The 23,611-nt window shown below is 45.1% G+C and overlaps 1 protein-coding gene across 3 annotated transcripts in view; it reads left to right on the top strand.

Moving 5' to 3' along the window:
- thsd7aa (thrombospondin, type I, domain containing 7Aa) overlaps positions 1–23,611 on the top strand; it is a 537,669-nt gene that overhangs the window by 291,030 nt on the left and 223,028 nt on the right. For all 3 annotated transcript variants that reach the window (XM_041184218.1, XM_041184217.1, XM_041184219.1), the window contains exon 4: positions 15,565–15,746. In XM_041184218.1, the coding sequence (XP_041040152.1) occupies positions 15,565–15,746 (182 nt within the window). The remainder of the gene's footprint in view (positions 1–15,564; positions 15,747–23,611) is intronic.

The raw sequence follows: 23,611 nt of genomic DNA, 5'->3' as shown, positions 1-23,611 counted from the left end.
AAGTTGTACCAGCTGCATAAACCTCATGCAGTCATGCATTTCTGATTCAACATATGTTGCATTTTATAGTGTGCAACTGGGGGCAAAAATATCAGCTACAAGACCCGTGTGCATGGACTTTATTTAAATTAATTAAAAATTTAAGCCAGATCCCAGGTTGAACCTTATAAATTTCCACAAGGCATGATGCAGCAGCTTTAAGAGGTAAAAGGAAAAAAGCTGGAAAAAATTAAAACGTACTGGCCTAGATCTTCCAGTTAGCAGCAATTCTGGGCTCATTGCCATTGCCTGCAAAGTTTTCTCTGACCCAACAATACTACCCAGTTTCAGCTTTATTTTCTGATCCCAGCTGAAGCAGAAATGGGCAGTGCAGGCACTAAGTCCAGAGAGTTTAAGAGACTCGGGGAAAGGAGAGGGCACGTTCCCTTTTTACATAGGAACATGCGGCTTAGGAGCAGGCGTAGGCCATTCAGTCCTTCGAGCCTGCTCCACCATTCAATAAGATTATTGCTGTCTGATTATGGTCTTAACTGCACCTTCCTGTCTGCCCCCCATAACCTTTGACTCCCTTGTCAATCAAATATCTATCTAACAGCCTTGAATATATTCAATGATCAGCCTCCACTGAATTCTGGGGAAGAGGATTCCACAGACTGTTGACCCTCTGAGAGAATTTTCTTTTCCTCGTCTCTGTCTTAAAAGGGAGACTTATTTTTAAACTATGCCCCTTGTTCTAGTCTCTCCTACAAGGGGAAACATCCTTTGACAGCACTTTCCAAGCGTGTGACCACTGCCACATAGAAGGACAAGCAGAGCAGATGCATGGGAACACCACCACTTGCAAATTCCCTTCCATGTCACACACCATCCTAACTTGTAACCATATCGCTGTTCTTTCACTGTCACAGCAGCAGTCAAGTAGGTAGCACACCGCCACCTTCTCAAGGGCAGTTAAGGGATGGACAATAAATGATGGCCTTGCCAGCGATTCCCACATGTAAATTATTTTTTTTAAATCCACCCCGTATCCACCATATCAAGTCCCCTCAGGATCTTACATGGCTCAACAAGATCACCTCTCATTCTTCTAAACTCCAATAGGTATTGGTCCAATCTGTTCAACCTTTCTTCATAAGATAAGCCCTTCATCACAGGATTGTGTCGAGTGAACCTTCTCTGAACTGCTTCTAATGCAATTTTATCCTTTTTTTGAATATGAGATCAAAACTCTACACAGTACCCCAGATGTGGTCTCACCAAGGTCCTGCACAGCTGTAGTAAAGTAGTAAAACTTCCCTATTTTTATATTTCACTCCCATGCAATAAATATCATCATTCCATTTGCTTCCCTAATTGCTTGTGGTACCTGCATACCAATATTTGTGATTCATGTGTCAGGACACCCAGATCCCACTATATCACTGAGTTCTGCAATCTCTCTTCATTTAAATAGTTTACTGCTTTTCTATTCTTCCTGCCTAAATGGATAAGTTCACATTTTCCCACATTATACTCCATCTGCCAAATTTTTGGCCAGTTACTTCACCTATTTATATCCCTTTGTAGACTATTTACCTCCTCTTGAAAACTTACTATCCTATCTATCTTGGTGCCGTCAGCAAATTTAGCTACCATGCATTTTGTTCCTCCATCCAAGTTTTTGTTATAGATTGAACATAGCTGAGTCCACAACTGTGGCACTCCACTAGTGCAGCTTGCCAACCTGAAAGAAACCCATATTTACCTACTCTCTGCTTCCTGTTAGCTAACTGATCCTTTTTCCATGCTAATATGTTACCCCTTACGCCATGAGCTCTTATTTTGTGTAGAAACATTTTGTTGAGGCATCTTACCAAATGTGACAATATGACAGTAGCTGCCGTATTCAAGTAAGTTTTTAAAGGTCTCAAGTTGTTTAATGATAGAGTGTGATTTATTGAATGGGTGAGTGAATAGGTGAGTGGATGAATTTTTTTTTATTCATTCACGGGATGTGGGCTTTGCTGGCTGGACCAGCATTTTATTGCCCACCCCTAGTTACCCTTGAGAAGGTGATGATGAGCTGCCTTCTTGAACCGCTGCAGTCCATGTGGTATAGGTACACCCAAGTGCTGTTAAGAAGGGAGTTCCAGGATTTTGACACCACGACAGTGAAGGAACAGTGATGTATTTCCAAGTCAGGGTGGTGAGTGACTTGGAGGGGAACTTCCAGATGGTGGTGTTCCCATCTATCTGCTGCCCTTGTCCCTCTAGATGGTAGTGGTCATGGGTTTGGAAGGTGTCATCTGAGGAGACTTAGTAAGTTCCTGCAGTGCATCTTGTAAATGGTACATGCTGTTGCTGCTGTGTGTCTGTGGTGGAAGGAATGAATGTTTGTGGATGTGGTGCCAATCAAGTGGGCTGCTTTGTTCTGGATGGTGTCAAGCTTCTTGAATGTCAATAAATGAATAGGTGAGTGGGTGTGTGAGTGAATGGGCTGGTGAATGATTGCAAGGCCAGAGGCAATAGGGTGATCAGGGGGATAGTCCGGTCTAGTCCGGGGGCAGTTGAGTGGTTGGGAGGGCAGTCGGGTGTGGGGTAGTCAGGTGTTTGGAGGGTGATTGGGCCTGGGATAGTCAGGTAGTCTGGGGGGCTAGTTGGGTCTTGTTGGGGGGCTGGTTGGGGGTCAGTTGGGTGGCCGGGGGTTGATTGTGGGGTGTCGGCTGTGGTGCTCAATGGAGTTAACCTGGCTAACCACTGAATTCGACTGGGTACTAGAATGTTTAACATTTCTGGGGTAAGTATGCAGGTAAGTCCTGTGTATCTGGCCCAAGTCTCCGCCCTGGGATCAGGATTGGAGACATTCACGGAGGGTCCCGGGCAGCAGGGAATCAGCCCATCAGTTTAAAGTTTCCGGACAATTTCTCTGAATGCCTGTGCGTCATGACATCCACATGGGTCATGTCACACATTTCCTATTATATGTCCCATCTCCATCAATCCACAGACCAGAAGATTTGGGCCAATGTCATCGCATAGAGGACAAATTCAAGTTGGCGACTTGAATGCCATATTTAGAAAATACTGGGAGCAGCCAGCAGAAAATTTAAAGAGGGATATCTGACAAGAAAGAACCTGCTGTTTGCTGGTGTACAGAATGGATGGAAGACATTTGTTTTCTGTAACTGATAGGAAGCAGGGGTCAAAGTAATAATAAACCAGTCATCCTGGTTTTCTGATGTCATTGCTGCCTTTAAAACTGCAGGTATCTTGATCCCCAGCAACATCCCTCCAAGAACACTTTGCTAGTAGCATGACGTTTGTAAAGTAGTAATGTCTAAATACCATGGTGATAATCTCAAAATATCGAAATGAAGGATGCACTCCTCTGATCAAAACATAACATTTTTCATCCAGTAACTGGAGGTTCTCATAGCTGTCCACCTGTATTAACTTGATTTTTGTGCCTAATGAAGAAATACTTTTTAAATTATGGGCATGGCTCAACTTCCACTGTGCATTTAGTTCAAACCCATACAGCAACCAATAACAAATTAAAATTAAAACTTTGCATACTCAGAACTGAATGTATCCAGATATATCTTCCTATGCAACAGCTGACAGTTCTAGATATTATAGTACCCTCTATATTCAGATGGCAATGATTGTTTCTCTCCAGATGAGTTTTAGCAATCATGGCCTGAACCTTGCATTCCGAAGTCAAGTGCATGCCCGACCCAAATGCAGTTAAAATTGTGCGAAAAGACGTTGGGCGTGTGTCTTGACATCATTGCACATACATGCAATATTGAGGTCAGCAGGCACGTGCGGGAGTCAGAGCAGCACCTGCTGACAATTAAAGGGCCAATTAAGGTAATTAAAAAGCCTAATTGATCATGATTTTACGTTGCCCATGCAATTTTTAGCTCATCGCACGGGCAAAACGGGTGGGCGGAATTCACATTTTAATCATTTCCTCATCCACGGGCAGGATAAAAGGCACCCAGTGCAGCAGCACTTTCTCTGTCATTGCAAGTCCTTTGCTAAGTGAGTACAGAGTTTTCCCAGAGTTTCTTGACATCTCGTACGATTGTCAAGCCTGCCTTTCAGCATCTCAGGTCCTCATCTTTTCTGGAAGGTTGCCATGAGTATTGCAGCACAGTGCCCCTTCATTTTCAAGGCACTGCTTCTCTGCATCCCATCTAATGAGGATAGTGTATTCCACTGGTGGAACTTCCTCTGAAGAGGAAGAGAAAGACAGGAGGGAGAGGAGGTCAGGTCAGCGCGGGCAGCGGCCCAGGGATAGACCTTTAAGAGGAGAGGCACAGGCTCAGTTGGTGCAGGGCCAGCAGGATGCCAAGGCGGAAGGGCCCGCCGAAGTTGCCGCTACCCAGCAGCTAGAGTGTTCAGGCAGCACTCCAACTACCTCCAGATGTTTGAGGTCCCATGCTGCAGGAGACTCCATCTCTCCAGGGACACAGTGAGAGCAATATGTCACAGGATAGGTCTGGAGATCACATCTAACTGCGTGGGTGGACATCCCATGCCGGTGGCTTGGAAGGTCACAGTGGCCCTCAACTTCTATGCCTCTGGTTTTTTTCAGGACTCAGTGGGGAATCTGTGAGGCATTTCTCAATTAGTTGCACACAGTTGTGTCAAGCTCATAACTGATGCTATCTTTAGACATGTCCACACTTTCATCCACTTCCAGACAGATGAGGCGAGACAAACGGAGAGAGCATGATGCTTCACTGTGATCGCTGGTTTCCCCCGCATCCAGGGTATAATATATTGTGCTCATGTGGCCATCCAGGCACCAGCAGGTGAGCCTGGAACTTCCATAAACAGAAAGGGGTTCCATTCAATGAATGTTCAGATCATCTGTGACCACAGGACACAGATTCTCCAAGTTTGTGGCCATTACCCTGGGAGCTCACATAATGCTTACATCTTGTGGCACTCACATGTACCAAGGCTGTTTGTGGCTCCTGCACGAGTAGATGGATGGCTCCTGGGTGACAAGGGCTATCCCTTGAAGAGGTGACTGATGACTCCACTCCATCACCCAAGAACTGAGGCCAAGGAGAGATACAGCAGGAGTCAGGCCTCCACAAGGGTGGTGATAGAGTGGACCATCGGGCTGCAGAAAATGTGGTTCAGATGCCTGGACCGGTGAGGGGGGCATTGTAATATCCTCCAGAGCATGTCTCCCTCATTGTTGTCGCATGCTGCACCCTGAGGCTGAGAAAAACGAGGCGAGCAGGCCATGGAAGATGACTCATGTGATGGCTCAGAGGAAGAGCCTGGGGAGGTGCAGGGTGAGGTCCTTGAGGCAGAGGACAAGAGCCTTCATGGAAGCAAGAATGCTTTGATGCAGTGAACTTTCTGCTAGGTATCCAAGGCATACATGCCTCATCAAGCTAATGGCACCATCGCCTATGTTGACAATTAGTAAATGAGAACCCAACCCAGTATGCCAGCACCACACACTACTTTGCTTTTACAAGCCTGTGCTGCATCTGGCACCTATTCATACCATCCAGCTAACTCAGCCCATTTAAGTCAAATAAATGTTATGTTACTTCACATGAACAGACAAAGTGTCCATCCCTAACACAAGAGTCAAAATAATTAATGCAAGAAATGTCACCCCTGACACGCCCCGGCTGTGCTCAAGGTGCCTTCAACTTAAGTCTGCGGGCGCTGCGTCTTGGTGCTCCACCATTCCCCTTCGTTGACAGTGGCGTTGGAGGCAGCCTGCGCTGACTGTGTTGTCCTGGTGGCCCTGATGACCATGCCGGTCGCCCTCTGGCCGCTGGAGTCTGAGCAGGCTCAGCCTGGGAGGATGCATCCAGCCCCATGGCTGGGCACTCCTCAGTCGTTGCAGCATCATCAGGTGCAGCGGCCACTGCTGGAGGAGTAGGAGGAGTAGAGGAGCTGGTGCCCTTGTCCAGAGCGCCCTGAGAGAAGCCCATAAAGATGACAGGCAGCTTGCCTGCCAGCGTGAGGTGTGTTTGCATTTCCCTGCTCATCATTGATGGACAGGGACCTAGCAGGGAGACTAGGTGCCTCATCCATCTCTCATACTGGCAGTGACCTCCTGAGGCCATTGCCTATGTGAGGGCCTGCAGGTCCGAGTGCATCACCAGGAACCCCTAAGTCTGTTCCTGAAGCTGCCTCTCCACGAGAGTTGCCACTCTCTCAATGGAGGAGGCTGTGCGCTTGGTGTTAAGGGTCAATGCAGAACTTATGTTCCACGTGGACTCCTCCATGTCAGAGCCCATGGCACGCAGACCCTCATGGATTTCCGCCAGTTCTCCCTGTGCATCATCCAGAACATGTCTCCCTCATATTCGTTGCATGCTGCACCCTGCACAACCTGGCTCTGGAGGCTGAGGAAAACGAGGCAACTCCACAGGCCATGGAAGATAATTAAAAGTGATGGCTCGGAGGAAGGGTGAGGACCTTGAGGCATCTGCCGCCTGTTGGATGACTCCAGAGGCTCGTCATCTGCCCCAAAAGCAGGCTGGTCCTGGCCTCCAGCTGTGCGCCCACTGTTGGCTCCCTGGGACCTCTCTGCCTCTGCCAGCTCCTCATGTGAGTGGGATGTGCCCTCACCACTGTGCATTACCCATGGAGCGGAATAACTAATGCCTACCGTGTGAGTATCTGCGCTGGTGCCTGGTTCAGAGAGACAGTGTGATGCTGGTGCAGGTATGATGTCTTCCTCGGGGGTCCTTAGGGTCACCAGTGGCTCCTGCGAATGGCGCATCTGCAGGAGGAAGGCAAAAGGTCAGTACATTCAATCATCAAAGTCACCAAGCACGCTAGGCAGGCTGAGGAGACAGTAGAGACATGGTGCCGTCTGCACTGGAGCTTCGGTGGGCGCTCTGGCTGTGAAAGTGCAGTTTTTGTTGAGGAGCCTATTATGTTTCCAGTACCCACTGCATACGCATCTGTCACTTGCACTCTTATTTTCATCTGAGACCCCCACCTCACTGTAACCAGACGAGTGAGCTGGCCAGTATCATTCCAGCTCCAGTGCATCGCTTTCATGCTTCATGAGGATTTGGCATCTTCCAACTGCTCTGAAAGCTCCACAGCATTATGACTGCTCTTCTCCTGACAGGGATAAGTAGCCTCATGATTGCTCTGTCTCCCTGAAGATCCCTCCTGGTTCCTACCTGCCCTCCCACCTGGGCATTCGGCGGGCTGTGTCACCTATGGCACATCTCACCCTGCAATGCACTGAGGCCAGTCGTGCTGACATTGCAACCTAGGCAGAGCAGACTTCAGTGCCAGTTGGCATACACATTCTTAGACCCCTGAACGTTCTGAGAAACGGGCACCTGACTAAAGTTCTCTGCACTGGTCCATGTCATTTCTGCCCTTACTCTTCCAGCAGATCATTGAACTTTTTGCGGCACTGAAGCCCCGTTCGGTGCACCACGTCATGCCCACTAACCTGGGCAGCAACCTCTGTCCAGGCCTTCTTGGTCAGGTGAGGTGGCCTTCTCTTGCCGTCCCTGGCCATTAGGATATGCTGCCTAACACTGACGACCTCAATCCCCAGGCACTCATCTGAGAAACAGGAGGCAGATTGCCCACCCAACTTGCCCTCCCACCTTCCATGACCACCAGGTGCTGAGGCCATGTCTGTACACCAGGACATTTGTTGTATTGCTTCCAAACAGCTCCCTCAGCCTCCTCCACAACTCCAGGCAACCTTCAGGAAGCTGCCTCTACCGTTTTATGAACACCCCACCAGGTCTCCATTGGACCTGGCCCCCGATGCATTCCCACCCCCACACATGGGAAACACATCTGGCGGTAGTGTTTCACACTGAGCGGGCCTTAATTGGCCACCCAGGGTAAGATTGTGTTCACAGTGCAAACTCGGCTGCAGGTTTTATATCCGCTTCCAGCTTTGCCGACTTTGGGCACATCCCGAGGGTAGAATTCAGGCCTATTTATTTTTATGCATAATTTTCAATATTAAATGCAGCATCTGACTCTTTTTCTTGATGTTCAACGGCATTATCATCACTGAATCCCCCACCATCAACATCCTGGAGGTTATCATTGACCAGAAACTTAGGTGGACTAGCTACTAGAGTAGAGGCTGGAGATTCTGTGACAAGTAACTTACCTCCTGATTCCACAAAGCATCTCCACTAATGACAAGGCATAAATCAGGAATATGATGGAATGGTCTCCATTCTGCTTGGATGAGTGCAGCTCCAACAACTTCAGGGGCAGAATCTTCTGTTTGACGTGTGGGGGTGGGCCCCACCTGCTGATGTGGAAAATGACGCACAGTGACCTCGGGTGTGCGTCCCGATGTCACCGTGCATCATTCCAATCTTTCATTCGGCGGGTGCACACCGGAGTTAGCTGTGCGCCCGCCTAACTGTCAAAGGCTTGTTAAGGCCGTTAATAAACAATTAAGCAATTTGACAGGGCTGCCCGTCCAAACTTAAGGTTGGCGGGCAGGCGAAGAGCCCAGGCAGCCTTCGCATTTTTCATGAAACCTCATCCACGGGTGGGATGAGGTTTAGTGAAGGGTTTATTAAATTAATAAATATTTTTTATATATTTCATAAGCATGTCCCAGCTCATGTGACAGCGTGTGACAAGAGGGGACATGTGTAAATTATTTTTTACCTTCTTTATTAAAAATTCTCATTCTGAAATTAATCTCCCTGAGGCAACTCCGTCTCGGGGAGATTTCTGCGCAGGCCCCAATTATCCCTCCTCCCCCCCCTGCCTGCACAGGTAGCGCTGAACGCTACCGGGCGCACATCACGCTAGGTGGCCCCGCCCACATAAAATGGCAGCATATTGCAGGTGCCAACCGGCCCCACGCCCATTCCCAACCGGCCCACCTGACAGGGAGAAAGTTCTCCCTCAGAAGTTTAACACCCTCCAGGATGAAGCAGCTAGCTTGATTGGCACCCCATCCGCCACCTTGAAAAATAGGTCTCTCCACCACTAGAACACAATGGCAGCAGTGTGTGCCATCTACAAGATGCACTTCAATAACTTGCTAAACTTCTTTTTAACAGCACGGTCCAAACCTATGACCTCCACCACCTAGAAATACAAGAGTAGCTGATTCATGGGATCACCACCTTCTGCAAGTTTCCCTCCAAACCACACAACATTCTGACTTGCAACTATGTTGCATTTCGTTCACTATCGCTGGGTCAAAATCCTGGAACTCTCTCCCTAACAGTGTGGTGTGTACCCACACCACATGGACTGCGGCTGTTCAAAAAGACAGCTCACCACCACGTTCTCAGGGGCAATTAGGATAGGAGACAAAAGCTGCCCTTACCAGCAATACTCACGAACAAATAAAAAAAAATCACAAAATGTTTGTTCCAACTCAGTGTGATAAGGGCACGGCTTCCAAATGGCAGAACATGGATTTATCCCCACCCCATTTCTTATGTGATTTCTTAGGCTGTCAGAGAGTGAGATGATTGAGAGAGGGAGAAATGAAAAACAGTAATTCATTCCTGGCCACTTTCAGGTGGCTGAATGGGCTGGGGAATTTATGGCCGTCAATGCCATGAGTTGCTTCAGGAAGAAGTTGTGGGTTTTGTCACTGGAAGTGACAAAATCCTGTTTGCCTGTAACACTGTCCCCAGAGAATATAAGGCAAACATTTATGGCTGCCTTTCCAAAGTTTTTCTGAGTTTGGACTCCCATAGTCTGCGTGGGTGTGCAGAAATGCTGCTGCAGCTAAATCAAGTCTTTATGTCATTGTCAAATCCTATTCAGTGGAATGTTAGCAGGACCCAAACAAATGTTTGTTTCAAGAGATTCTTCTGAAGGTTCAGATGTGGGCAGAGCAGTGTTGTAAGAAAGGTGAAGGTACAATTGACAAGAGCCTAAAAGAAACTGCTTTGCCAGCTTATACCCTTGAGTGGTTAGGACTGGCCACAGGTGGGATGTAAAGAGTTAGAGAAAATAAAATGTCTTAAAAATTAGAGAAAATAAGAATAATCAGAATATCAGTTCTATAACTTTCATATTAATGAAATTGTGGTTTGATAGTTACCAGGAGAATTCAATACGCCACAGGTTACAGAAATTCAAATGATTCTCCATAAATGACTTTAAAATTCAGATTGCCGAGGAACAGCTATATCTTTTTAAACTTAATTAGTGCTACAACCACTGTACTTGCCATTCTTCAAAAAAAATCCAAACTTGGTGAAGGAGGAGAAAAGGCCATTACAGTGCATTTTCCATTGTGCTGAGACATTTCCTCAGAGTGCCTGGGACATCAAGTGTCTGATGGTTCTGCTTTTACTCCATCATAGCAGCTTTAACTTTATTCAGATAGAGCATCTTTTCCATTATGGACAAACGTTCTCTGATCACAAGTCAATTTACAGCAGAGAGAATGCATGTACAAGCAGCTAGTTACTTACACAAATTTAATAAAACATAGCAGTTGATCTTTGAAGTCTACAAAGAGGCCACACTGCTGTTCCATTGGAGCGAGTCTGAGGCTGAAACCATTTTGAGGCTTGTTGTCCCTAATGCTGTAAAGGTTTGTTCAGTAGGTCTCACATAGAGGTTCAGAGGCTTGTAAGGTTGCACAACAGTGTTTATTGGTAAAACATAACTATATACGTATGTACAAAGTATAGCCCAAACTTGGATCTAACTTCATGATGACTTCTATTCGAGTCTCTCCATGCAACTCTGTCTCCTGTCTACTGTCATGTGCCTCTCTGCTGTGGGTGGTACTGTTCTCCAGGCCCACATTAACCCTTGCTGTGTCAAACACCCTTATACTACGCCTAACATAGCAGCAACGTGTTACAGCTGGGTGCCTTGCTGCAGCTTGCCAGTTGTAAAATTGACCTCTCTCTCCCTGAGCCACTATAGCTCACATTGGTGAAGGTAGAGGTGAATACAGGGAGGTTTTAATGTTTGGAGTGAACGAGAGATTTTCTGGGGAATCTTCTACTCCTGGGGCAGGATTTCCCGGTCGGCGTGCAGGAGGCGAGACCCGCATGCCGATGCGTAAAATGACGCGGGATGACATTGGGCGGATCTCCCAATGTCACCCCGCGTCATTTCAATTTTCAGTTCGGTGGGGGCACAGTGGAATCAGCTGTGCGCCCAATGACCTGTCAACAGCCAATTGTGGCAATTTAAAAAGTAATTGCAGTAGTTAAAGGACCTGCTTATCCAACCGTAAGGTTGGCGAGCAGGCCGGGAGCCCTGGCAGGCTTCAGAGAAAGCATGAAACTTCATCCATGGGCAAGATGAGGTTTCATGTAGGTTTTTAAAAATTTAATAAAAGTTTAACTAAAAGTGATGGACATGTCCCAACTCATGTGACAGTGTCACATGAGGGGACATGTCAGGGAAATTTTATTTTTCTATTTTTAACATTTTTGAATTTGACGCCGATCTCCCTGAAGCAGCACTTAGCCTCAGGGAGATGAGTGTGTTCTTTCACATGCATGCGTGAAAGAGCGCACCCTCGGCTGAGGGAATCTCCCCACCCCCCCACCCCCACCCCCCCCAGCCCCACCCTGCACAGGGAGCACATAGCACTTCCTGGTGGCCGTCACTCTGGGCGGGCCTTATTTGTCCTGCCCACGTAAAATGGCGGTGCACCCCCGATTGGGGGGCCAGATTGAAAGCATGCCTGCACGGACCCACTCCTGAACCTCCCCCACACCGGCAGGGATGGAAAATTCTGCCCCTGGAGCTATAATCTAAAAAAAACTAAGGGCAGAATTTTGCCCTTGTCGGGGGTGCTCAGTGGGGGCGGGCAGGAAGCTGACCAATGCCCACAATCGGGCTGGACTGCGATTTTATGCTGGCGGGCCAATTAAGGCCCGCCCAGAGTGAAACGTGAGTGGCAGCGCTCAATGGTGCCTGTGTGGGTGGGGAAGGAGGGCGAGCCAAGCGAGCGGAGAACTTTCTGCATGAACGCAGGTGCACGCTGGAAAATCTCCCTGAGGCACAGCTGCCTCAGTGAGATGCAGAGATTTAAAAAATTGGAAATAAAGATTTTAAAAATGTTATAAAACATGGCTCCTCATTTGATTGTCACATGAGTAGGGACATTTTATAAATGAAATTTAAAACTTTTAAAATTTTTATTTGATGTTGGAAACCTCATCCCGCCCGTGGATGAGGCTTCCAAAAAAAAGGTCCGTGCCGCCATTTTACGTGGGCGGGCCAAGTAAGGCCCACCCAGCATGACGTGCGCCCGGAAGCACTGAGCGCTCCCTGTGCTTGGGAGTAAAGGGGGTTCCCTGAGTCGAGGCCTGCGCTCTTTCGCTCATGCACACGAAAGAGCACAGAAATCTCCCTAAGGCACCTCTGTGCCTCAGGGAGATTAGTTTAAGCTTTAAAAATCTAAATAAAAAGAAAAAAATTTAAGACGTTCCCCCCATGTAATAGTGTCACATGTGCTGGGACATGTCAATGAATTGTTATTAAAATTTTTATTCAATTTATAAACACTTCAAGAAACCTCATCCCGCCTGTGGATGAGGTTCCATGAAAAATGCGAAGGCTGCCTGAGCTCTTCGCCTGCCCGCCAATTTTAAGATTGGATGGGCAGCTCAGTCTATCAGTTTAATTAGTTTTTAAATGGCCTTTATAGGCCTTTGACACTTTGGCAGGCGTGCAGCCGAGTTGGCTGCACGCCTGCCAAACTGAAAGCCTAAATGACGTGCAGTGACGTCGGGACGCACACCTAATGTCACCACCCGTCATTTTACGCCTCAGCGATTGGGCCCCACCCCTGCTCGCTGAGCCAAATATTCAGGCCCTGGGCTGTTTTCTGAGCAGTATCCAATGGTCTTTTAAAAAATGCTTGATAAGCTGCTCATTGCCTGGTAAAAATGAGAAGAGCATAAACAGTGCACACTCCATCAATTATACTTGAAAGGTCCAACTATGTCCTACAACTGTACCCTGATTTGAATATTTATGCAGCTTCCTGCCTGTTTCTTCATTAACAATCCCACTTGAAAAATGCATTGGATGTGTCTTACACATCAATGGGATAGCCGAGGTGCCTTTTCTCCATGCACCCCGGGTCCCCTTACCCCTAGCTCAACATCACCCTGATTTTCAATTACTAGCTGTGTGTTTTCATCTGAGAAATAGGTGTTGGCAGTTGAAAATCAACCTCAGAGATAACATGAAACAAATTCTTGTTGCCTATGATTTAGTTACTGAACATTGATATTAATTGCAGGCCTATTAGATCCATCCTCAGAAAATCAGTGCTAATACTTATATTAGTTCATATTTGTAGAGGTGGTAATTATCTTTGTTCTACTCTAACTTCCATTCCTTATCCTCCCACATCTTCTGCTGAATGCACCGGACTTTGGCTGGTACATGCATTCAATAGTCCAGGTACGTTCCTTACCTGAACCCAAACAGATATTCTTCATGACCAAGTCTGGTCAGTGTCGATGGGCTACTCATCTGTGGAGGTATCAGAGCCAAGCTCCGTTCTGTCCTCATCCACAGTTCACAGACACATTCTTTTCCAGAAGTTCCTAAACAATGATTAAGAATTGGAACTCTGGCTAATTTGTCCCTCCTAGCTCAGATGTGCCTGGAGTCATACTACCATTTCCCCATGTCCCTGAAGCTAAGATCAGTTATCTCTTATACCTACATTTTAAACATCAGCATGGGTAAAACGTAAGCTGAAGTAACTCAAAGAAGTAATAATACCTTCCATCTCCTCTATTCCAGTTTTAAAAATCCCTAAGCAAGCTGAAAAATAAGTCTTCAATTCAGATCATTAGACAGAGAGCAACCTCCATCCAAGTCACCATTGAGTATTTTGGTGCCTGTTAAATAGCAGCAGAAACAGGTGACAGTCATTGTTTATCACTTTGAAATGTATTGCTTGCAGTTGCCTCATAAAATACTTCCCTGGGTTGGATGTGGAATTTCTGACAGCGATGTCTTCAAAAATATAGATCTGAAATATGGCCCAGTTGCTTCATTAATTTTTTAAGCAAGGAGCATCTAACATCAAAAAGCTCGCTGTCCTTTTATATGCATTAACTCTAGGAGTATGGAACACCCTTTGAAGTTTTCAGGATACATAGAATCTTTAAAAATGAATCAAAATGTTCCTTTATAGCTTTATGCTGAAGTATTTCAAAAAGGATGTGCAGCTCTGAGCAACAATCTCAATGTTCTTTGCCTCAACGCATGCTTGGAGTGCTGCTGTTTTTTTTAAACCAAATTTTGATGCAGAATTCAAAGAGGTTTAGAACTATCTGTTTTATTAAGTTGAATGTTTGCCAGAAAATTTAGCAAAGTTTTTATACTGTTGGCAGAATTTTTTTTCTAACTCGTACAAATGTTGGCAGTAATAGGCAGCTGCTGGAATGAAGAAAGTGGTGTAGTTGATAGTAGAGTAGACTGAATGAATTGCTCCTGATGTTTGATTCCTTCTTCAGTATAAAATTGGAACATACATTGAATACTGCATTGCCTTAATATTTCTTTTGTTCATGCTGCTCTCTTATATATCTAGTTTTGGGATACAGCTGTGCACTTATGTAGCACTTGACTGGGAAGGGGATTTAAAAATACATTTTCCTTTTATCTAGTTTGACACTGGCCTGCACGTCCATCTTTAGCCTTTCTGCTCGTGGTATTCCTTGTTCCTGGTGTTAAGTTGGCAGAATTCTGCCAATAGAACATGATATGGGTGTTGAGTATTGGGACTTTCCAATCGGGATGAAATAGTCGGATATTAAATCCTTCTTCTTAAAAAATTAATGAAGCAACCTGGCCATATTTCAAATCCATATTTTCAAAGGCGTCGCTGTCAGAAATTCTATATCCAATCGAGGAAAATATTTAACGAGGCAACCACAAGCAATACATTTCAAAATGATAAACAGTGACTGTCCCCTGTTTCTGCTGCTACTTAACATACACAGAAATACTCATTGGTAATTTGGATGGAGACTACATTATATGGCATGTCTACTGTTACAGCAGACGTAGCAGATCAATGCTGGCATTAAGCCCACAATGCAGATCAACAGAAAATCAACCCATAATGCCTTGGTTTTAACTAATAGTCCCAATCCATTGCACAAATGACATTTATTTCCTCTGAAGTGGCCTAGCAAACTATTCCATTGTAAAAACAAAACAAGATACAACAAGGATGAAATTGCAGCAGTTCAAGGTCACCCTCAACATTACCTTCTCAGAGTAATTGAGAACCAGGCAACTTTGCCAGCAACACTGCTTTTCAAGAACTTTTTTTAAAATTCTGCTTTTTTAAAAAATTCATGCCCGGGACTTGGGAGTCTACAGCAAGGTTTGCCAGCCTATACTTTTCAGTGGTTGATACTAGCCACAGGTAGGAGGTAGAGCGGTGTAAAGAGTTACGTAAAATATTTTATTTATTGCCTATCCCTGGTTGCCTTTTAGAATATGTTGGTGGGTTGCTTTGTTGAACTACTGCAGTCCATGTGGAATTTTGAAGTGATTGATTTTGAAATGAAATTATTTACATTTGTTCACTGATTCATAAAATGCTGGTTGCAGATATTCATGGAGGACAACAGAATGGAGTGAATGTCGAGTTGACTCGCTACTCAGCCAGCAAGACAGAAGACGTGGAAACCAAACTGCCCTCTGTGGTGGGGGAATTCAAACCCGGGAATTCTACTGTGTGCAGGCTAATGAAAACCTCTTATCTTATCTGAACACACTTACGGAAAAGGAAGGTATTAGACCGTGTTTGATCTGTAATGTGACCCACTGTGTTTATCCCCTACAGGGTAGATTTAAATGTCAGTTTGATTTACTGCAATTTCAGCTAAACAATTGTATTTAGATCAATTTCATTTTTATGAATGACATTAATTAATATCAATTACATTGGCCACATTACATTTTTCCCCAAGTCTTGTGAATGAATAATAACCAAATCTAAATTTGATACAGCTATATGGCCAGGAAAAGCTTTATTGTATTAAGCGATGATGCATACAATTGATTTTCTTTCTTAGTCCCTGACTGTTCCATATACCACTTATATACTTGGGCAGAGTCTTCTGCCTGTTGGGCGGGCACGTGCAGGTGCGGAGCTGATCGCTGCCCGCGATTGGCTGCATGCTGCCATTTTATGTGGGCGGGCAAAAGAGCGCAGAAATCTCCCTGAGGCACGCAGCTGCCTCGGAGATTAAGTTTAAATTGAAAATTTAAAACGAAGAAAGATTAAAATTATTTAGACATGGTCCCCCATATGACAGTGTCACACGAGCTGGGACATGTTTATGAAATGTGTGAAAAATATTTATTAATTTAACAAAACCTTCTGGATGAGGTTTCACGAAATACATGAAGGCCCCTTGGGCTGTTCGCCTACCCGCCCACCCTAAGGTTGGATGGGCAGCATTGAGAATTAGTTTAATTGGTTTCTTAATAGCCTTAACAGGCCTTTGACAGTTTGGCAGGCGCGTAGCCGCCTCTGGTGTGCAGCCACCAAACAGAAGAGTTGAATGACGTGCGGTGAAATCGGGACACACGCCCAACGTCACCGCACGTCATTTTACGCGTCAATGTGCGGGGCCTGCCCCCACACTCTGATGTGAAAATTCTCCCTATAGAAGAGAAAGAATAAAATGTCTTTTTCTTCAAGTCTTCACAAAGGTATTGGTCTTCCAAATGATCGAAAGACAAACCATTCACAATCAATACATAAATGGATATTTAATTTAAAAAACTAATTGAAATGAATGTTAGAACATCAAATTGTTGTTTGGCGTTGCAGAACTTGAGAATTGCTGAAAAAAGAGACATGTCAAAGCTTTTCATCTTGCATTCATCAGGATACTTCGCAAGAATACCAATATGAGGGGAAAACAACAATTTATTCTGTGTATGAAGAGAGTGCTGATCAGTTTGCAAATGGTCTCTGGTAGATGCAATGCCATGAAAAATGCACCAGTGATGGTGATTTACAGTTAACTGCCAAGCATTGTTTGAAATTTAAACCAGGCAGTTAGATACTGATTGCAAGCACGGATTGGTTGGGTACAGTCTGTACCTTGCCGTTGCAAGTAGGGCCTAAACGATTTGCTCACCAGGCAAGCTTGATGCTGAAAAAGGACACATCAAAGGTATCCTGCAGGATAACGGCTACCCCGATCAGATCATTTTGTGCTGTATATCACGTAAACTCTTGAAAGGGCCTAAGGCCGTCACTTTCAGCCATGATAAGTTCCCAGTCTACTTCACATTACCCTGGAAGGACAAGGAATCTCAAAAATTTGAGCAACAGGTGAAGCTAGCTGTTTCATGCTGCTACTATGCAGTAGCAACATGAGTGGTATTCGCCAGTAACAGGATGCTGCCGTCAAGTCAAAAAGATATTCTGCCTATCACACAAATGAGTAATGTAGTATATGAATTTCGGTGCCAGTGTGATGCTAGATATGTAAGCCATATGTCCCAGTGATTGTCAGATCGTATCAATAGCATGACCCAGTCATTGTTCACAACAGTCAAGGTACACACCATACCCAACCAGCCTGTGCTTGCAAAACTCAAAACACAGTGTCCTACATTAGATGTGATTCCGCGGTTGGACAACATTTCTAAGTAATCCTCAGTGTGCTAAGAATTATGCTGACAGACAATTTAAGTTTATCAGTCGGGCTCACAATGTGGCACATTTGTGTGTACTGGAGGCTAGATATATTAATTCACAGGGCCCTGTTCTTTGCAGACAGAAAGAACATGTACATTCATTGCGCCTGTTTCAGCTAAACAAAATAAGTGACAGCCATTTGCTGACTCATTCCTCAGGATACTGGCTTGACCAATCAAGGTCTAGCTGCCTAGTTTAAATGTCAAACAATGCTTGGCAGTTAGCTGTCAGTCATCATCACTGGTGCATTCTCCATGTCAACGCTTCTACCAATCAGAGTCCATTTGTCAATCAATCAGCACTCTCTTCACATGCAGTATAAACTGTTGTTGTCCTTTTATATTGGTATTCTTGTGAAGTGTCCATGTTGGAACATCAATTAAACAAATAGTGGAAATAAAACTTTTAGACACTGGAACAATATTGTTGAGTCTGACCACAACAAACTTCATCTCCACCCAGTACCAATATTCATTGGCCAGTATGAACTGATCTATATTCTGGATAAAGTTTATTCAGGCGTTGTCCATCAAATGTAACCTGTGCACAAGTAAGATGATCTATTTGGATGGTTTAAACTGTTCGTGTGTGTGCATTTATATGAAAATAAAAATTCTCTAGGAATTTCATTTCATGAAAAGAAATTTAATTTCCCTTTGTCACCTGCTTAAAAACCACATCATATTCTACTGAAGACAGGCATTGTCAACACTGTGAATGATACACACTGTGAATGTAATTACACTTTGCAAAGGGAACCATGCAAAGCATTTGTATCAAAATATATTTTGTTATTTTATCAGAGGTCCTAGGCTGTTTAAATAACTGAGTTATGACTCTTAAAATAGTGACAACAGAATTGAGTCAAAATTTATCTAGGGTTTATTTACTAATCTTCATACAGTATAATTTCAGGACCATTGCAGGACCATTGCTTTTAATCTTTCAAGAAAGAAAATGGGATGAGGTGCAATAAACTGCTTTCATAGTGAATAATTTCTCTTGTTTGCAAATTTCAGATTGTTGGAAAGCAAATGCTGCCCAAATTAGGCTTTGTATAAAAATGATTCACAATCCAGGAATTTACATAGTATTCATTGCCTGTTATTTCAGAAAGTCTATTACAAGGGATATTACTCCACTTCTGACAATCACTTTTGAAATAGCAGGTACATATTTAAAGCATTCCAGAGCACATTTATTTTGCTTGAATTCATCCAAAAGGGGCAGATTTCTCTGACACCATTAGGGAAAAGTTGTATTACTCAGGGAGCTGAGTAATTCAATTCTTGTACCATCTCCACAGCACCTTCTGTAATTTTAATAAATATGGTTAGAGGTATCCTTAGCAGTGGTTTTTCAATGGTTATAAACTTGTAACTCGCTAGTACTCTAGGTGTGAATTACTGTCCCTCGCAAATGTTAAGGGCTGAATTTTGCCCTTGTCGGGCGGTGGTCAGGAAGCCAATCGCCGCCCACAGTCGGGGCTGGATCGCGATTTCACACGAGTGGTAGCGCTGAGTGCTGCCTGTGCAGGCAGGGGAGGGCAGCGAGCACAAACTTCGTGCATGTGTGTAAGTGTGTGCTTGAAAATCTTATTGAGGCACAGAGCTGCCTCAGGGAGATAAACAGTTTTCAAATACAAAAGATTTTAATACTGTTATTAAACATGTCCCCTCATGTCATATGAGCAAGGACATGTTATAAATGAAAGGTAAAATGTTTTATTTTATTTTTATTTCCTGTTGGAAACCTCATCTCGCTGATGGATGAGGTTTCCTAAAAAGTACAAAGAGCGCTTGGCCTTTTCCTCTGCCCACCAACTATAAGGTTGGACGGGCAGTGAAAAATTTAAGTTAATTATCTTTTTAATGGTCTTAATGGGCCTTTCAATTGTCAGCGGGCGTGCTGCCAATTCCTATGTGCAACCGCCGACCAAAATATCGGGCGACTGCATGTTGACATTGGGATGCTTGCCTGACATTAACGCTCTATCTTTTTAATGGCCATAGGCCTTTAAATCGTTGGCGGGCACGCTGCTGATTCCTGCGTGCACAAGCCGACCTAAATATCGCACGACTGTGTGTTGATGTTGGGACACTCACCCAAAGGTAATGCGCATCACTTTGCGTTTGAGGGGGTCGGGCGTGCACCTGCCCGTCAAGGTAAAAATTCTGCCCTAAGAACAGATTGCTTAAACTGACCATGACTGGAGAGGCATTCTGATTTTGGTTGCATGATGCCTGGTGCAGCTACAAATATACGTTTGTTTATTTTGAAATCTTGCTTAGTTGTATGATTTGCTTGTATGTCACTTACCGGGTCATTTCTTCATTAAATGGGGTAGATCTTGACTATATGCAATAGTAGAAAATGGATGATGTTGAATCAGCAGCCATTTTACATCTCTGCTGATTTTATTTCTGTTGAAGCAGACGATTGGCTCGCATCCATTTTACACAATCACAAAAAGTCAAAATCTACCCCAGTTTTAAATCTGATTTGTTAAATTATTTTTAAATTGTTATTTGATTGTCAAAGTGACAAGAGACACTGTTCTCCCAATTCCCCCAGTTTACATTTGCACTCTTCACACCTCTTTCTAGCTAGTTCATTCTTGCACTCTTCTTCCCCACCAGGCCTCACACTGATTCTCTGATTCTTCACATTCCAAGTTCACAGTCATTTTTCTCAGATTACGACCCCCTTCCCAACCCCCTTCTCTTTCAATCTCTCAGTTCAAATAAGCATTCTTCGCTTCTCCATGCTTACTTCTTCACTGCATCAAGATAATCCTCCAATTCTTCCTCCTACCGTGCCCTCACCTTCCCGCCCCACCATTCCAAAGTTCACGAAGTAGCCTTTTTTATTTCTGCTCCATCCTTTAGTTCACAGTACTCCCTCTGAGTCTTTGCTATTTTAGATGGATTTTGTTCAGAAAATAATTTTTTGGGACTTAGTGTCTGAGTAAGTTGAGACATGCTTGGAAGGAAAAAGGTGACTTTGGACCTATGGGGAAGAATTTTCCCCCCACTGGGGAGGGGTAGTGCAGGACTGGGTGCAGGCAGGGGCGCCTCCGATCGTCACACCCAATTGTGGGCACGCTGCCATTTCACATTGGCCCACCCAGCCTGACATCCGCCAGGAAGCGCTATGCGCTCCCTGTGCAGGCAGGGGGGGAGTCCCTCAACTGAGAGTGCACTCTTTCACACATGCGCATGAAAGAGCACACTCACTTCCCTGCAGCTAACTGCTACCTCAGAGAGGTCGGTGCCAAATTTAAAAATGGTGAAGGTGCAAAAATAAAATTTCCTTGACTTGTCCCGTCATGTGACTGTCACATGTGTTGGAACACGTCCATCATTTTAAAGCAAACATTTATTAAAATTTAAAAAACCCTCATGATACCTCATCCCACCCGTGGATGAGGTTTCATGCTTTTTCTGAAGCCTGCCAGGGCTCCCGGCCTCCCTGCCAAACTTATTGCCCCCCCCGCTCACTGAACTAAAGATCCTGGCCATGGTTACTGAAGCCTTCCACAACTGAGGTTTTACTTGTGCCATGTCTGGGTCATTGTAGACTAATTGATAGAGATTTATTGCTATGATTGGTCAACAATTGTATTATCATTGTATTGTCTAGGTGGCAGAAATGGACTAGCTGGCCTGTGGTATTTTTTGTCCTTTTTTCCCATTCTATAGATTTTGGCAGGGTAGTAAAGAAATCCAGCTGTAAATCTGAAATACTGAGTACAAAAATTGTGGATAATTGATATGTGTGGCATTATATGAACATTGGAATTATATATATTGTCAGAGAACTTTTTAACAGTACTGAATAGAATGCTTTAGTCTTTGCACTTTCTCCATCTTGTTGGCTTACATGATACTATGGCCTGAATTTTCACTTCAGGGGCCGGCAACAGAGGCACAGACTGTTTTTGAGTGCTGAACCCACTTGTGGTGGGGGGAAACAGTCACTCTATGGAATTTTGAGTGGGCTGCTTCCTTAATTGACATGGACTCGGGTTCCCTGTTCAGTTCAGGGTTGTGGGTGGGCTCTCAAAGCTGGAGGGTAAATCAGCGGCCTTTCAACTTGGGAGGACCAGCAGCTTGCAGTTGAGGGTAGGAATTGAAAAGGTGCTTCAAGATGGAGATGCTCTTTCATCAATTTTTTAAAAGCTTAAACAAAAAAAGCATGCAAGTGAAGAGGGCATCGGTAGAGTGCATACCCCATTTATACAGCTCTTCCGTGAGGCATTTCCATACCAACAGAGTAGTTAATACTCTGTAACTACAAAGTTGAAAAAAGAAATCACCTTGTTAAGTGTATCCAACTCACTGAGGAGGCTTCAGTACCACCCACATCCAACAACCTTCCTGAAAACTCTGTTCACATTTTGACAGTGGGGACAAGCAGCAGCTGAGACAACCCACAACATTCTAAAATGATCAGCAATATTCTTAAAAAAAAGTCAAATCATTCTATGTCCCAATTTTAACAGATCCTTTACAAAATTCCAGAATCTGGATTGGGATCCATGTCTTTGCCAAAAACTAATCAGTTCTTCCATGGGCCTTACCCCATCTGTGCACCAAATCTCATTGAAATCCATCCATTCATTTTTGAGATATATTGGTCAGAATTTTATGTTTGGAATGTGGGCCAGTTCCCAACACACCTAAGCATAATATGATGCGCAATGATGTCGGGCATGCATCCCAATGTCATCGCACACCCTCGCGATATTTCATTAGGTGCGCGATGAAGACAGCGGCGCGCCCGCCATTAATTAATGGGCCAGTTAAGACCCTTGTGACACCAATTGTCTCGGAGTTTACGTAGCCCATGTGATTTTCCGGGCGTCGCACGGGCTAAACAGGCAGGCAGGCCATGTTTTCAAAAACCTCATCCACGAGCGGGACAAGAGTGAGTGGGCTTGTAAATGCAAGTAGTTTGAACTTTAAATTACAAGTTGTTGCTGCTGGCTTGTGTGAACAGGACATCTTCATTTCACTTCAGAGCTGCTTTGACAGAAATAAGAGGCTTCAGTTCAGGACTCCGGAGGAGCCATACCACTTGGATCCTCTCAGGTATCAAACTGCCTTCCCTTACCATGGGAATGGGGATTGTGGTCTCTGCTGGAGGCACCTCCTCTGAGGAGGAAGAGAGGGCCAGAAGGTGGAGGAGGCCAGGTGTCCCCATTCAGCCTCCAGGGAAGGGACCTGTGGGAGGAGAGTCGCGGGTGCAAGGGGCGCAGGGCCAACAGGAAGTCCAAGATGGAAGGGGCTGCAGAAGATGCCACAATCCTGCAGCCAGGGTTTAGAGGTGGCTGTGCAGCTACCTCAATATGTCTGAGGTGTAATGCTGAAGGAGGCTCCGCCTCTCAAGGGAGACAGTGACCTCCATCTGTCAGATGATCAGCTCCGACTGTGTGGGTGGACACCCCATGCCAATGGCTGAGAAGGTCACTGTGGCCCTCAACTTCTATGCCTCCGGCTCTTTCAAGGGGTTGGTGGGTGACCTTTGTGGAGTCTCCCAATCAGCTGCCCACAGTTGTGTCAAGTTGGTGACAGATGCCCTGTTCAGGTGTGCATTGACTTTAATTCACTACCGCATGGACAAGGTCAGCTAGGCAGAGCAAGCCAGAGGCTTTGCAGCGATGGCTGGGTTCCCTCCGTGTCCAGGGTGCAATTGACTGCACACATGTGGCCATCAAGGCGCCAGCAGGTGAGTCCGGTGACTTCGTCAACAGGAAGGGCTTCCACTCCATGAACGTGCAGATAGTGTGTGACCACAGAATGCAGATTCTGCAAGTCTGTGCAAGGTACACAGGGAGCTCCCATGATGCCTACACCCTCAGACACTCCCAGGTGCCAAGGCTCTTCAGTGCTCCAGCCCGGCTGGATGGATGGCTGCTGGGTGACGGGCTATCCC

Source organism: Carcharodon carcharias, chromosome 3, assembly GCF_017639515.1.
Source record: "Carcharodon carcharias isolate sCarCar2 chromosome 3, sCarCar2.pri, whole genome shotgun sequence".
In the NCBI taxonomy this organism is placed as follows: Eukaryota; Metazoa; Chordata; class Chondrichthyes; order Lamniformes; family Lamnidae; genus Carcharodon; species Carcharodon carcharias.
This window is presented reverse-complemented; position numbering and strand designations above follow the sequence as displayed.